The sequence below is a fragment of the Zophobas morio genome, unplaced genomic scaffold, assembly GCF_036711695.1.
Source record: "Zophobas morio isolate AGI-343-1 ecotype UQ-CSIRO unplaced genomic scaffold, CSIRO_AGI_Zmor_V1 ptg000011l, whole genome shotgun sequence".
Taxonomy (NCBI): domain Eukaryota; kingdom Metazoa; phylum Arthropoda; class Insecta; order Coleoptera; family Tenebrionidae; genus Zophobas; species Zophobas morio.
In genome coordinates, this window is record NW_026972116.1 from 15,844,746 (window position 1) to 15,856,006 (window position 11,261).

General features: G+C 32.6%; 3 protein-coding genes across 3 annotated transcripts in view; all 3 read right to left on the reverse strand.

Moving 5' to 3' along the window:
* LOC135127346 (uncharacterized) overlaps positions 1-4,149 on the reverse strand; it is a 67,181-nt gene extending 63,032 nt beyond the window's left edge. Inside the window, exon 1 of the mRNA XM_064053791.1 lies at positions 3,781-4,149. Within this exon, the coding sequence (XP_063909861.1) occupies positions 3,781-3,999 (219 nt within the window). The 5' untranslated portion in view covers positions 4,000-4,149. The remainder of the gene's footprint in view (positions 1-3,780) is intronic.
* Positions 4,150-8,174: 4,025 nt separating this feature from the next.
* LOC135127032 (platelet glycoprotein V-like) lies at positions 8,175-9,583 on the reverse strand. Its single transcript, XM_064053328.1, has one exon. The coding sequence runs from the start codon at positions 9,165-9,167 to the stop codon at positions 8,232-8,234; it is 936 nt and encodes a 311-aa protein (XP_063909398.1). The 5' UTR covers positions 9,168-9,583; the 3' UTR covers positions 8,175-8,231.
* A 198-nt stretch (positions 9,584-9,781) lies between these two features.
* The window catches only part of LOC135127033 (phospholipase A2 inhibitor-like), a 58,285-nt gene continuing 56,805 nt past the window's right edge, over positions 9,782-11,261 (reverse strand). The window contains exon 2 of the mRNA XM_064053329.1: positions 9,782-10,664. Coding sequence (XP_063909399.1) covers positions 9,838-10,664 — 827 coding nt within the window. The 3' untranslated portion in view covers positions 9,782-9,837. The remainder of the gene's footprint in view (positions 10,665-11,261) is intronic.

The window sequence follows — 11,261 nt, forward strand, 5'->3', positions numbered from 1 at the left end:
AAATTAAAACGTTCTATTTTATATACCTACTGACAACTTATCTAATAAGATATAGTGTAGTAAACGTAGTCAAGAGCATTGGAGAGGTTCACAAACGATACTGCTCCCAGCTGCTTTCTTTCCGGATAAGATATAAGCTTTTATGGTAGAATGTATTTCTCTAAAAACATACTTTGTTACTTTTATAATATTTAGTTTCAACGCTAAAAACATACTCTTTTACTTTTGTAATATTTAGTTTCAACGCTTCTTGTTTTAGATGATATTAACAGCTTGTAAATGTCAGACTATCTACTGAATGCTTTAAAAAGTAGCTGTCTACAGTTCTGTTTCTTAAATATCGAACATTGTGGTGCTCATAATTTTATTTATTTACTTGATAAGGCTACTAAAATCCTTTTTGGTATAATCCTTCAAAACTGACACTAAAATTCGCCGAACATTATTTTTTTGTTAAACAATTATTATTATTTTCTGATCACTTGTTAAAGTAAATGTGATAAAAATCAAGGTGGATTCATAAACCACTAGTACAGGAGTATTTTATACAATTTAGATAACCTTTACTACGCAAAATAATGAGGGAACGACATTATATTGTTAGTGGGATGACTATACAAAGTTTTAAATCACGTATAAAACTGGACAGCAATCGGACCAGCAGTTTGAGAGATTGTTTATCTAGTAAAAATTGACCCAGACAGATAACAGATGACAGACAAACGGAATCTGGAAACCCATTTATTCATATTTTGGAATGTCGTGTGAAAGTAGCCATTCACCGGATGGACCCTCTTTCCTTGGTTAAATGATTTTAATTCAATTTTATCCATGACAAACATCAAAGATTTGACTTTAAAAAAATCATTTTTTTTTTGTTTAAAATACATATATTTTGTGCCAAACATCTTCCAAGTAATACAAATTGTTTTGAATTGCTATTATTTTTTTAAAATCCTTAATATTCCAATTTTTTTTATACATTTAATTCACAATCGCTGTTTATAAATAGTTTGAAAAATAATGCTGGAATACATAAATTAATTAATTTTTGACTAGATTGGAGCTGATTCCATAAACATCTTCTGAATTGTTATTATTCCTACTATTGATTACCTGCCGAACACCTACAAAAGACACTTCAGTAAATTTAAAATTAGCATTTGACAAGTTATTCTTCAGCACAGAGTGATTAGTATTTTTCTGCTAAATTAAGGAAGTTTTTTAATAGGGCTCGTCCCTCAAATGACTACTTTCATGTTTTCTTTGACGTTTCATGACCCATAGAGTGCGAAAAATAAGTTTGTCTGTCATGTGTCTATGTCGATTTTTATTGGAGACATAATCTCCGAAACTACTGGACGGATTGTTCTCAAATTTTGTATGTATGTTAGGAATACATCAATGCTAATCAAAATTCGTTCAATCATCCTGACCTGTTGATTTAATGACATTTTTTTATATATGCCATTTCAATTTTCTAAAATGACGTATATTCCTATACTTGTGGTTTATAAATCCGCCTTGTTTTTTAGCCTAAGCATCCAGATTTTCGCAAAAAAATCCAAATTACATCATCACATTTTCACATTTTGTAATAGGATAAGGGTACTGCGGAAAACTTCGTAAAAAATGTTTTTCAAGGGAATATCTCAGTAGAGCCAGTCACAGTCTTGCGTTTTATTAATGTATTCACAAGTTTGGACCGTTCACCTAATATCTCCGTACTCCGCGCCAGACCAAATATAAACCAGTTAGCAGACTCTGTTTTCTTAACATAATGCGCTAGAATCAAAGGCAGTGGCGTAGAATGGATGGTTAAAGTATGATACATTAATGTATTCAGAAAAACAAGCTATACAAGAATCTCTAAAAAATACAAAAATTTTGTTATAATAATTTTTGAAACATGAGGAATTTGAGTGTCGTCCAAATAAATTTCGACTAATTTTTAGCACGTCTAGATGAACGTTGTCACAGTCTGAGTGTCGCCTAGAATATGGACTTCATACTTTAAAAAAAATATATTAGATACTTCACAACCTATGTCATTATTCCTTATATACATATATATACATACTTATTTATCACAAAATTGATTTTATACCTTTCATCCTGCGTCCAATTTATTGCTTGTGGTAGTTATAATTTTAATGTCTAATAATTTTTTGGATAGTTTTCTACGACCCTAGCGTGATATAAGGAAGTATTGTAATCGTGTCCATCGGACGACTGGCGACTTTAAAGTGTTCTCGATGTTACCTGACTCCTAGATTACGAAAAAGTAGGTCTCCCCTTTCCGTCTGTCTGTCTATCTATCTGTCTGTTGTCTGTTCGGATTTTATTAGACAGAAATCTCCTAAAATACTAGCCCGATTGTTGTCAAATTTTGTAGGTGTATTAGGAATATCATATTAGGTAAACGCTGCTCGAAATTTATCTGATCATCCCAACGACGTGATGCCGCCCGCTCAAAATTTTGTACAATAAACATAAATTTCATAAAATAGTATACTACTACACTAGTACTTCGTGAATCCGTACTGAATTTTTTATTATTAGAAAATTATTATATGTAAAGGTTCAATCCCACAACGTTTCCATTTTTTTTTTTTTTTTATAAGATTAAGTCACTCCATTTCCATGAAAATTATAGTAATGTCGCCCGCGGCTATATTAATAATAATAAAATAATTATTATTACTATAATAGCTCCTCAAAAGTATATTCCGATCGTTTTGCCCCATTATAGCTTAAGTAATCCGTTCTCTCAATCATCATCAATCAATCAAATTTCATTTTCTTTTAACACAAATGCATGCTGATGCTTGTAATCTGAACGTGCTTACAGTCAATTCTTCCGAAGGATAAACATGAATACTCGAAGTTTAGCATTTTACTATGAGGATCAAAAAAAAAATCACCAAAATAAATGTAGTTATTTTGATAGCCTTAGTTGGCAACCATGCAAGTTACTGTCGAACGTTACGTTGGCACAAAAAGCCAAAATATGATTGAGTTCTCGTTTTCTGACCTCGTTCTAGGTGCTTTAAGTATCGATATCATATAATGTTTATATACATGAGATGATATGTAAATTTACGTTATGAATAGATTTAGTCATCATATTTGGGTAAAAAAGAATACAAAGGGCAGATAAAAAATGTCAGTTATCGGTTAAATTTGAATTATTCCACATACTATGAAGTCAGGAATATTAAAGCACACAATAATGCTTTAAGAGAATCTATTAAAGCATTGTTTTAGCTGAAACCGTGCTTTAATGTGATTCTAAAATCACCAAATAAAAAAAAACATTTTTTATCCAAATATGTGACGACGAAAAGACAGACAGATAGACAAACAGACGGAAATGGGGAACCTATGGATTCGTCTTCGATGATTCTGGTTAGTTTCAATTAAAAAAAAATTATTACCATATTAACCTATTTATTTCTAGATATTTTGTTGGGAGTTCAACCCCCAAGACACCCCTGCACTTCATTCCCCTAAGCACAGCATCCTGCAGAATTTTTTTCTAAAGCATTTTCCGCTAACGCGTCCGCCCCCTGCATATGACTCACATTGTCATAAATCCATCATTCCAAAAAAAACCACTCGATTAACTTATTCACCCTTCATTTTCCGCCCCGCCGAATCCTACGAACCTAATGCGAATTCGATGTAAATGTTCATCCCCCGTTTTCACCCGTTGCATCCGCCCACGCTCCGGAGCAGTGCTTAAATGTCAATTAACCGGAATCCCCCGTAAAAACTCACCTGTTGATGGTTATGTTCCGGGCTGACGACGCCTAAGCTGTCAAGCGTGAAATTTGGCGAAAGCTCCAGCATCCAGCGAACGGAAGGTGGGAACCTGTTGGAATTCGTCGAGGTTTGTTGGCAGATGAGTTCAATTGAAAGGTCAAAGTTCACGGGTAGACGCCTGTCGCACTTGGACTCGTCGGGCGCCCACGCCAGCGTCAGGGCCTCGCTCAACATTTCAGCCAACAAAGCCAAACAAACAGTCGAAACGGACAAATTCCGGGTACTCAGCCCAAGGTAGGAATGCGGGTTCCGGTCACTTTCCGGGAGTGAATGTGACAGTGCTTGGGTTGTTGCCAGTGAGGGATGCTAATCTTGGGAAGCGAACGCGAGGTAAGGTTATGAATGGAGCTAGGAAGAGAGATGGTTGCTGCACTTGTTGATTCTGAGTGGAGCAAAAACATACAAAAATGTGACGAAAATATTTCGGAAGTGAAACCAGATTGAACCGATTTGTTTTTGTTTTTCAGAATTTTCTGGAAACGGAAGCGCTTTAACGATTTTTTACTTAGAGGGTGATTTAGACGAAAACTCCGATTTAAGAAAAACATATGTAGCGTTCTATTTATAATAGTGTTTCGACATATTTGTTTCCAAACAAAAAAAAACTTAAATCGATAACGTGATAAATTACGTATTTATTGTTTTATAACGTCAGAAAGATACGACATCAAAATATATCAACATTTTATCATTTTTCTAAAAAACTTAATGTCGGGGTTAAAAGCTCGTAAATCTTTGTCTCTGTGTAGTATAGTATAGGGAATAAGATGGTATCGGTTTGATCTGGTTCTACACAAACTTATTTCCCCCGGAAGTAAGCGACCTTTCGCTTGAGTTTTACTCCACCATCTGTACAAGACAACTTGATGGTAATTTCGCGTGGTATAGCTGGCGATGTGGGATTAGGATAAGTAATAATATAGGTAGAAAAGCTTTTTTGGGCGAGAGCTTTTTCAAACTCCCTTATTACATACTGATGATTTAATTATAGGTGTGGGCGGTATGACCTTTCATTAATGTAGCTATCACCCGATTATTTTTGTAACAACGTTCTTTGAAATGAAAGCGTGTTAAATATTTCCGCAGATGCTTTTCCATGTTAAATTAAAATTATTAATTATAGTAAACTGTTTATTTTCTTAATGGGACCTTCTTGTTACGTTTTCCCCTTTAATTCTGAAAGATAATTTAGAAATATGTATGAAGATTTTTTTTTTGTAGAATTTTCCGGCTGAGCACTTTTATCATCGAAAATGGCTGAAATAGCTAGACTGAGCGCTGGTAAAAATTTTATTTAAGATTTACTAATTCGTAGTACAACTTGGGTTTTAACCGGTCTTAATAGGCTTGGAATTTTGATATCTTATGAAAGAACAAAACTCTTATAATGTCTAATTTATATTTCGCCATATACCAAGTACTTTATTTCCATTAATCTGTACAATATGCTCCAAAGTACTAACTACGTGAGAAATAAATTGGCCAGAAGTTAGATAATTTATATTGTTAATACGCCACCGTAAAATTTATAACAACTTTACAAAGTGTTCGGCTTAAATTGTCAAATAGATTTTTTTTATTGTTCTGCAAGTTTGCAATGAAAATGATAATAATGAAGCTGCACATTTTTACTAATACACCACAATCCACCAAGAAATTAAATAATAACCAATAGTATATAAATATCTACAGAATAAAAGTAAAGGGCTCAATTTAAGTCGGGCTAGGGTGGGTCAAGTCAGGTCGGTTCGGAGTGGGTTAGGTCAGGTTAAATCAGGTCAGGTCAGGTCAGATTAGATCAGGTCAGGTCTATTCAAGTCAAAAGTTTTTCTAGATTTGTGTCAAGAAAAGAATATAGGAGAAAACAACAAAGAGACAACATTGCATCAGGAAGAAGCCTTGATAAATTGGAATAATGCAGAATGAAACTAAAACGAATTTTCCATGTTCTAAGTATGTATAACTGAAACGGCAATTGACTATTTGGTAGTGAATGAAGATACAAATACCTGCCTTTCAGTGCAAGACTAGAGATAATACCTGTTGAAAAATGAGAAATCTTCTAAATACTTAAGACTTTTAAGGAAATTTGACAAAATTCAGGATCAGTCAATTGACAATAAATCAAAATAATTTTGGGAGATTCGACTGAAGAATAAAAATTATGCTGTTAGTAGTCACCATTCAAGAAAAAAGCAACAAAGGAATAAATGAACACCAATAAGGATAACGGAACACAGCAGAAGAACCTAATACTAACAATTTCTTCCATGACAAGAAACCATGAAATGAGAGATGACAATAAAGAAAAGAGTGATTCTTTCCTTGAAATTGGAAATAGGTTTTCTAGACCAGACTTTAATTCGTAAAATGTTGAAATAATAGTTGAAGATCGGACGAAGCTTACCAGAGTTCCTACAATGTTTTTTTTATATGTGAAGCGTTGAAAAACATCCTTGTTCCTTTCAAAATTTGCAAATGAACAGAACTGAATCAACAGTTAGAAATCGATGTTGGTTGACCTCAAAGTTAAGGATAAGACTTTAATAGTAGAACGTACAGAATAAAAATAAAGGGCTCAAGTTAAGTCAGGCTAGGGTGGGTCAAGTCAGGTCGGTTCGGAGTGGGTTAAGTCAGGTTAAATCAGGTCAGGTCAGGTCAGGTCAGATTAGATCAGGTCAGGTCTATTCAAGTCAAAAGTTTTTCTAGATTTGTGTCAAGAAAAGAATATAGGACAAAACAAGAAAGAGACAAAATTGCATCAGGAAGAAGCCTTGATAAATTGGAATAATGCAGAATGAAACTAAAACGAATTTTCCATGTTCTAAATATGTATTACTGAAACGGCAGGTGACTATTTGGTAGTGAATGGAGATACAAATACCTGCCTTTCAGTGCAAGACTAGAGATAATACCTGTTGAAAAATGAAAAATCTTCTAAAAATTTGCAATCCAGAAAAGATTTATCTGGGACGCATCGATGTAGCATATCTACCATTAAGAAAAAGCGCTAATACGTAGACTTTTAACGAAATTTTACAAAATTCTACAAAATTTTGCTACTGCAAAAGGATTAGTCAATTGACAATAAATCAAAATAATTTTGGAAGATTCAACTGAAGAATAAAAATTATGCTGTTAGTAGTCACCATTCAAGAAAAAAGCAACAAAGGAATAAATGAACACCAATAAGGATAACGGAACACAGGAGAAGAACCTAATACTAACAATTTCTTCCATGACGAGAAACCATGAAATGAGAGATGACAATAAAGGAAAGAGTGATTCTTTCCTTGAAATTGGAAGTAGATTTTCTAGACGAGACTTTAATTCGTAAAATGTTGAAATAATAGTTGAAGATCGGACGAAGCTTACCAGAGTAAAAGGTAGAAAGGAAAGGTAATTGGAGAATTGGCGACATTGTATATTTGAGAAATCTATTTTAAACTAAGGAGCACCGTCAATTTTCAAAAGTATGACACACTTTAAAAAAATTTAAATGACATGATGGATCAACAAACCCTTTTACACATGATATCAAATTTCAATATCATTTATTAAGATAATATTATTTTTTTAAATATTGAATAAAAATGTTTGTTCTTTTTTTTAATCAATGAATTTATTTCAACTTTGGTATCATGTGTAGAATTAAATAAGCTCTCAAAATATAAATGCAAGTTTCCACGAAACAAAAATACCAACTCTTGCCATATACCATATAAATCCGACCTATAAATATTTGCTAAGACACTATGCATAAAATCACCTGTGTGACAAATAAAACAAAAAATAACAATTTATGTATTATTACGTCTTGCAAATGTTTGGCGAAAGTACAAGGGATTTGTCTGCTAAGCTTCAGTGCATCTTACAAATACCTACTTCCTCTACCCGGCCTTAAGTTATTTGTGTAACAGATAGACTCTTTACTTTATTCATTTTCTTGAACGCAACGACGTTGTATGGTTTCAGGGCGAAAACTTTATTAAGTTGAAATATAAACAATTCTTTATTTTGACATCTTGCTAAGAATAGTGACTTTTATATTCATCATTTTGGACGTGTATTCAGCGTGTTTAAATCCTTTGTCAGTAGACAAAAACCTAAGAGTTCCGGTTGACGATTAGCAGTGAACTCTAATTATCAAGTTTTATTTTTAGAACATTAATAACACAATTCTTAAATTTGATAATTCGTGAAATATTGTAGTTTAATTAGAGCAGCAAATTGCAGCAGTTGTTTTTATTGAAGTATTGATTCCTTTTACATCAAAATTATTCAGATTCAGATGTATGAGTGTACGGTTGTGGAGCATTTATAGGACTTTGAAATTTAATTTGTCAAACCATTGTCAGAAGTATTTTATTAAAATTTCTATAGTTAACATGTTTCCAATACATTTTTCAATATGGATCATATAGTACATTTTTGTGATTTTCTTTGGCCAAAGTTTTAATTTTTTTAAGACACTCCATATGCCAAGAGTTGGACCAAATTTTCGTATAGTTGGCCACAAAGACCGTAGCAAAATGTCTCTGATCTATACATTCGATTTTATTGGCTCTAAATGATAACCAGTCTATCTCCCGACCAAGCAAGAAGTCTCCAGTCATCGTTTTTAATTTATTTCCATCCAGTGATAGTGTTGATATTGTCTTCATTCCGCTAAATGCATCTTTATCAATTCTTGTAATATAGTTACCATCAAACCATAAAATGAAAGGTCCTGGAGACTTGATATTACCAAAACTGCTGGCAGGTAATTTCGTTAGTCTGTTGTATCTAAGATCAATAAATTCTAAAGAAGGGGTCTGCAGAAACCAATGAGGATCCACACTTTCAAGTTGATTAAACGACAAACCTATGTATTTCAAAGTTGTCATATTGTCGAAAGCGTTGGGGTCTATTTGATACACACTATTGACGTACAGTTCCAGGTTAGTCAAATTAGATAAAGAGTTGAAAATTCCTGTCTTGATATGCGGTATATTGTTTGCAGTAATCTTCAACCTTCTTAACTTTGGTAAATTCCGAAATGTTCCAGGCTCGACATCAGTAAGATTCTGCTGATCTATTTCCATCCACTCGATGTTTTCTATGTCAGCGATCAATCCAGGCGTCAGAACATGCATTCCGTGTGTTGAAAGACTGTAGTAACCACTCATATCATATTTCATGTGATATGTGATTCCATTTTTCTCAAACGTGGTTGCATCACTTGATACTGCTAAAATATAAATAACACTCAAAAAACTCAAAATTTTAGACATGTTATTGTGTTGCTGCAACTGATTTGTTTCAACTGAACGCAAGAGGATGTTACGCTTTATAAAACTCATTATCGCTAATTTATTTTGTTTATGATATCCAATAATCGTTTTTTTCTCTGAATTTAAAATGTGTATTTTGCATTCACATACAAGATAAAAATTGTTTGTATTTTACCCAACATAGTTCTCCTTGAATTGAGTTAATAAATAAGTAATTATTGATTAGTTTAGTTCTAACTATAAGGCAGTTTTCGTTGATTACACTTTATCTCTTTAGTAAGTAGAGTTCGCCCGCTATAAAATTTAAATAGCAATTATAAATATTTATCATTTTGGACGTGTATTCGACATGTTCAAATCCGTTGTCAGTTATATGAAATTTCATCGATTATAATATTCCTATATTATATTGATAAGCTTTAATCGCTTATCAGAATGTTATTCGTACATTAATAACCCTAATCAAATTTCTTAAATCTGATAATTCGTGAAATATTTTAGTTTGATTGGAGCAATGAAAAAATGTCTTATATTAAACATCTCTAAAATACAGTGTTTTTTTTATACAAGTATTGATTCCTTTTTACATCAAACTTATCCACATTCAGATGTAGCAGTGTACGGTTCTGAAGCACATATAGGACTTTGAAATGTTGCTTTATCATATTATATAAGCTAAACCATTGTGAGAAGTTTTTTATTAAATCTTTCTATAGTTAATATGTTTTCAATACATTTCTCAGAATGGATCATATAGTATACTTTTGTGATTTTCTTTGGCCCAATTTTTAATTTTTTTAAGACACTCCGTATTCCAAGGGTTGAACCAAATTTTCGTATAGTTGGCAACGAAGACCGTAGCAAAGTGTCTCTGATCTATACATTTGATATTATTGTCTGTGAATGATAACCAGTCCATCTCCCGACCATGCAAGAAGTCTCCAGTCATCGTTTCTAATTTATTTCTATCCAGTGATAGTTCTGATATTGACTTCAACCCGTTAAATGCGTCTTTATCAATTTTTGCAATATCGTTACCACCAAACCATAAAATGAAAGGTCCTGGAGACTTGATATTACCAAAAATGTTGGCAGGTATTTCCGTTAGTTTATTGTAGCTAAGATTAATAAATTTTAATGAAGGTGTCAGCAGAAACCAATGAGGATCCACACTTTTAAGTTGGTTATACGGCAAACCTATGTATTTCAAACTTGTCATATTGTCGAAGGCGTTGGGCTGTATTTGATACACCCCATTCAGAGACAGATCCAGTGTAGTCAAATTAGTTAAAGGGTTGAAAATTCCTGTCTTGATCTTGGGTATGTTGTTCATAGTAATCTCCAACATTCTTAAGTTTGGTAAATTCTGAAATGCTCCAGTCTCCATATCAGTAAGATGCTGCAGTTGTATTTCCAGCCACGTGATGTTTTCTATGTCAGCAATCAACCTAGCCGTCAGAACACGAATTCCGTGTGTTGAAAGATTGTAATAACTAGGGTATGTAGGGTATTTCATGTAATAAGTGATTCCATTTTTCTCAAACATGGTTGCATCAGTTGATACTGCTAAAATATAAATAACACTTAAAAAACACTTAAACATATTATTCTGTTGCTGCAACTGGTTTATTTCAACTGAACACAAGAGGATATTTCTGTTAGACTATATAATACTCATTATCGTTAATTTATTTTGTTTATGATATTCAATAATCGTTTATTTCTCTGAATTTAAAATGTGTATTTTGAATTCACATATAAGATAAAAATTGTTTATATCTTACCCAACATAATTCTCCTGGAACTAAATTAATAAATAAGTAATTAATATATGTATGGTTTACCCGATAATACAGTTTAAATAACAAAATTCTATAATTTCTAGAGTAGTTATAATAATTATATAATTGTTTGTTATTATTTAATGCTTGTAAATATAAGCATGTGTGTTTTCGCAACATAATTTGTCCGTATCATACACAGTGCCGAAATATGGGTGATTCAAGTATGATACATTAATGATTTTAGAAAAAGAAGCTCTACAAGATTTCTAAAAAATATACTGTGTTATTAAAGAAACAGTTGGATGTCGTAGACCAGCCGTATGTTGTCAAAACACATTTAAAGGTTATCATTTAGCTTCTTACACTGTTACTAGTATTA

Bases quoted from the DNA above. Each gene is read 5' to 3' on its own strand.
- LOC135127032 (XM_064053328.1), bottom strand. From the start codon at position 9,167: ATGAGTTTTATAAAGCGTAACATCCTCTTGCGTTCAGTTGAAACAAAT.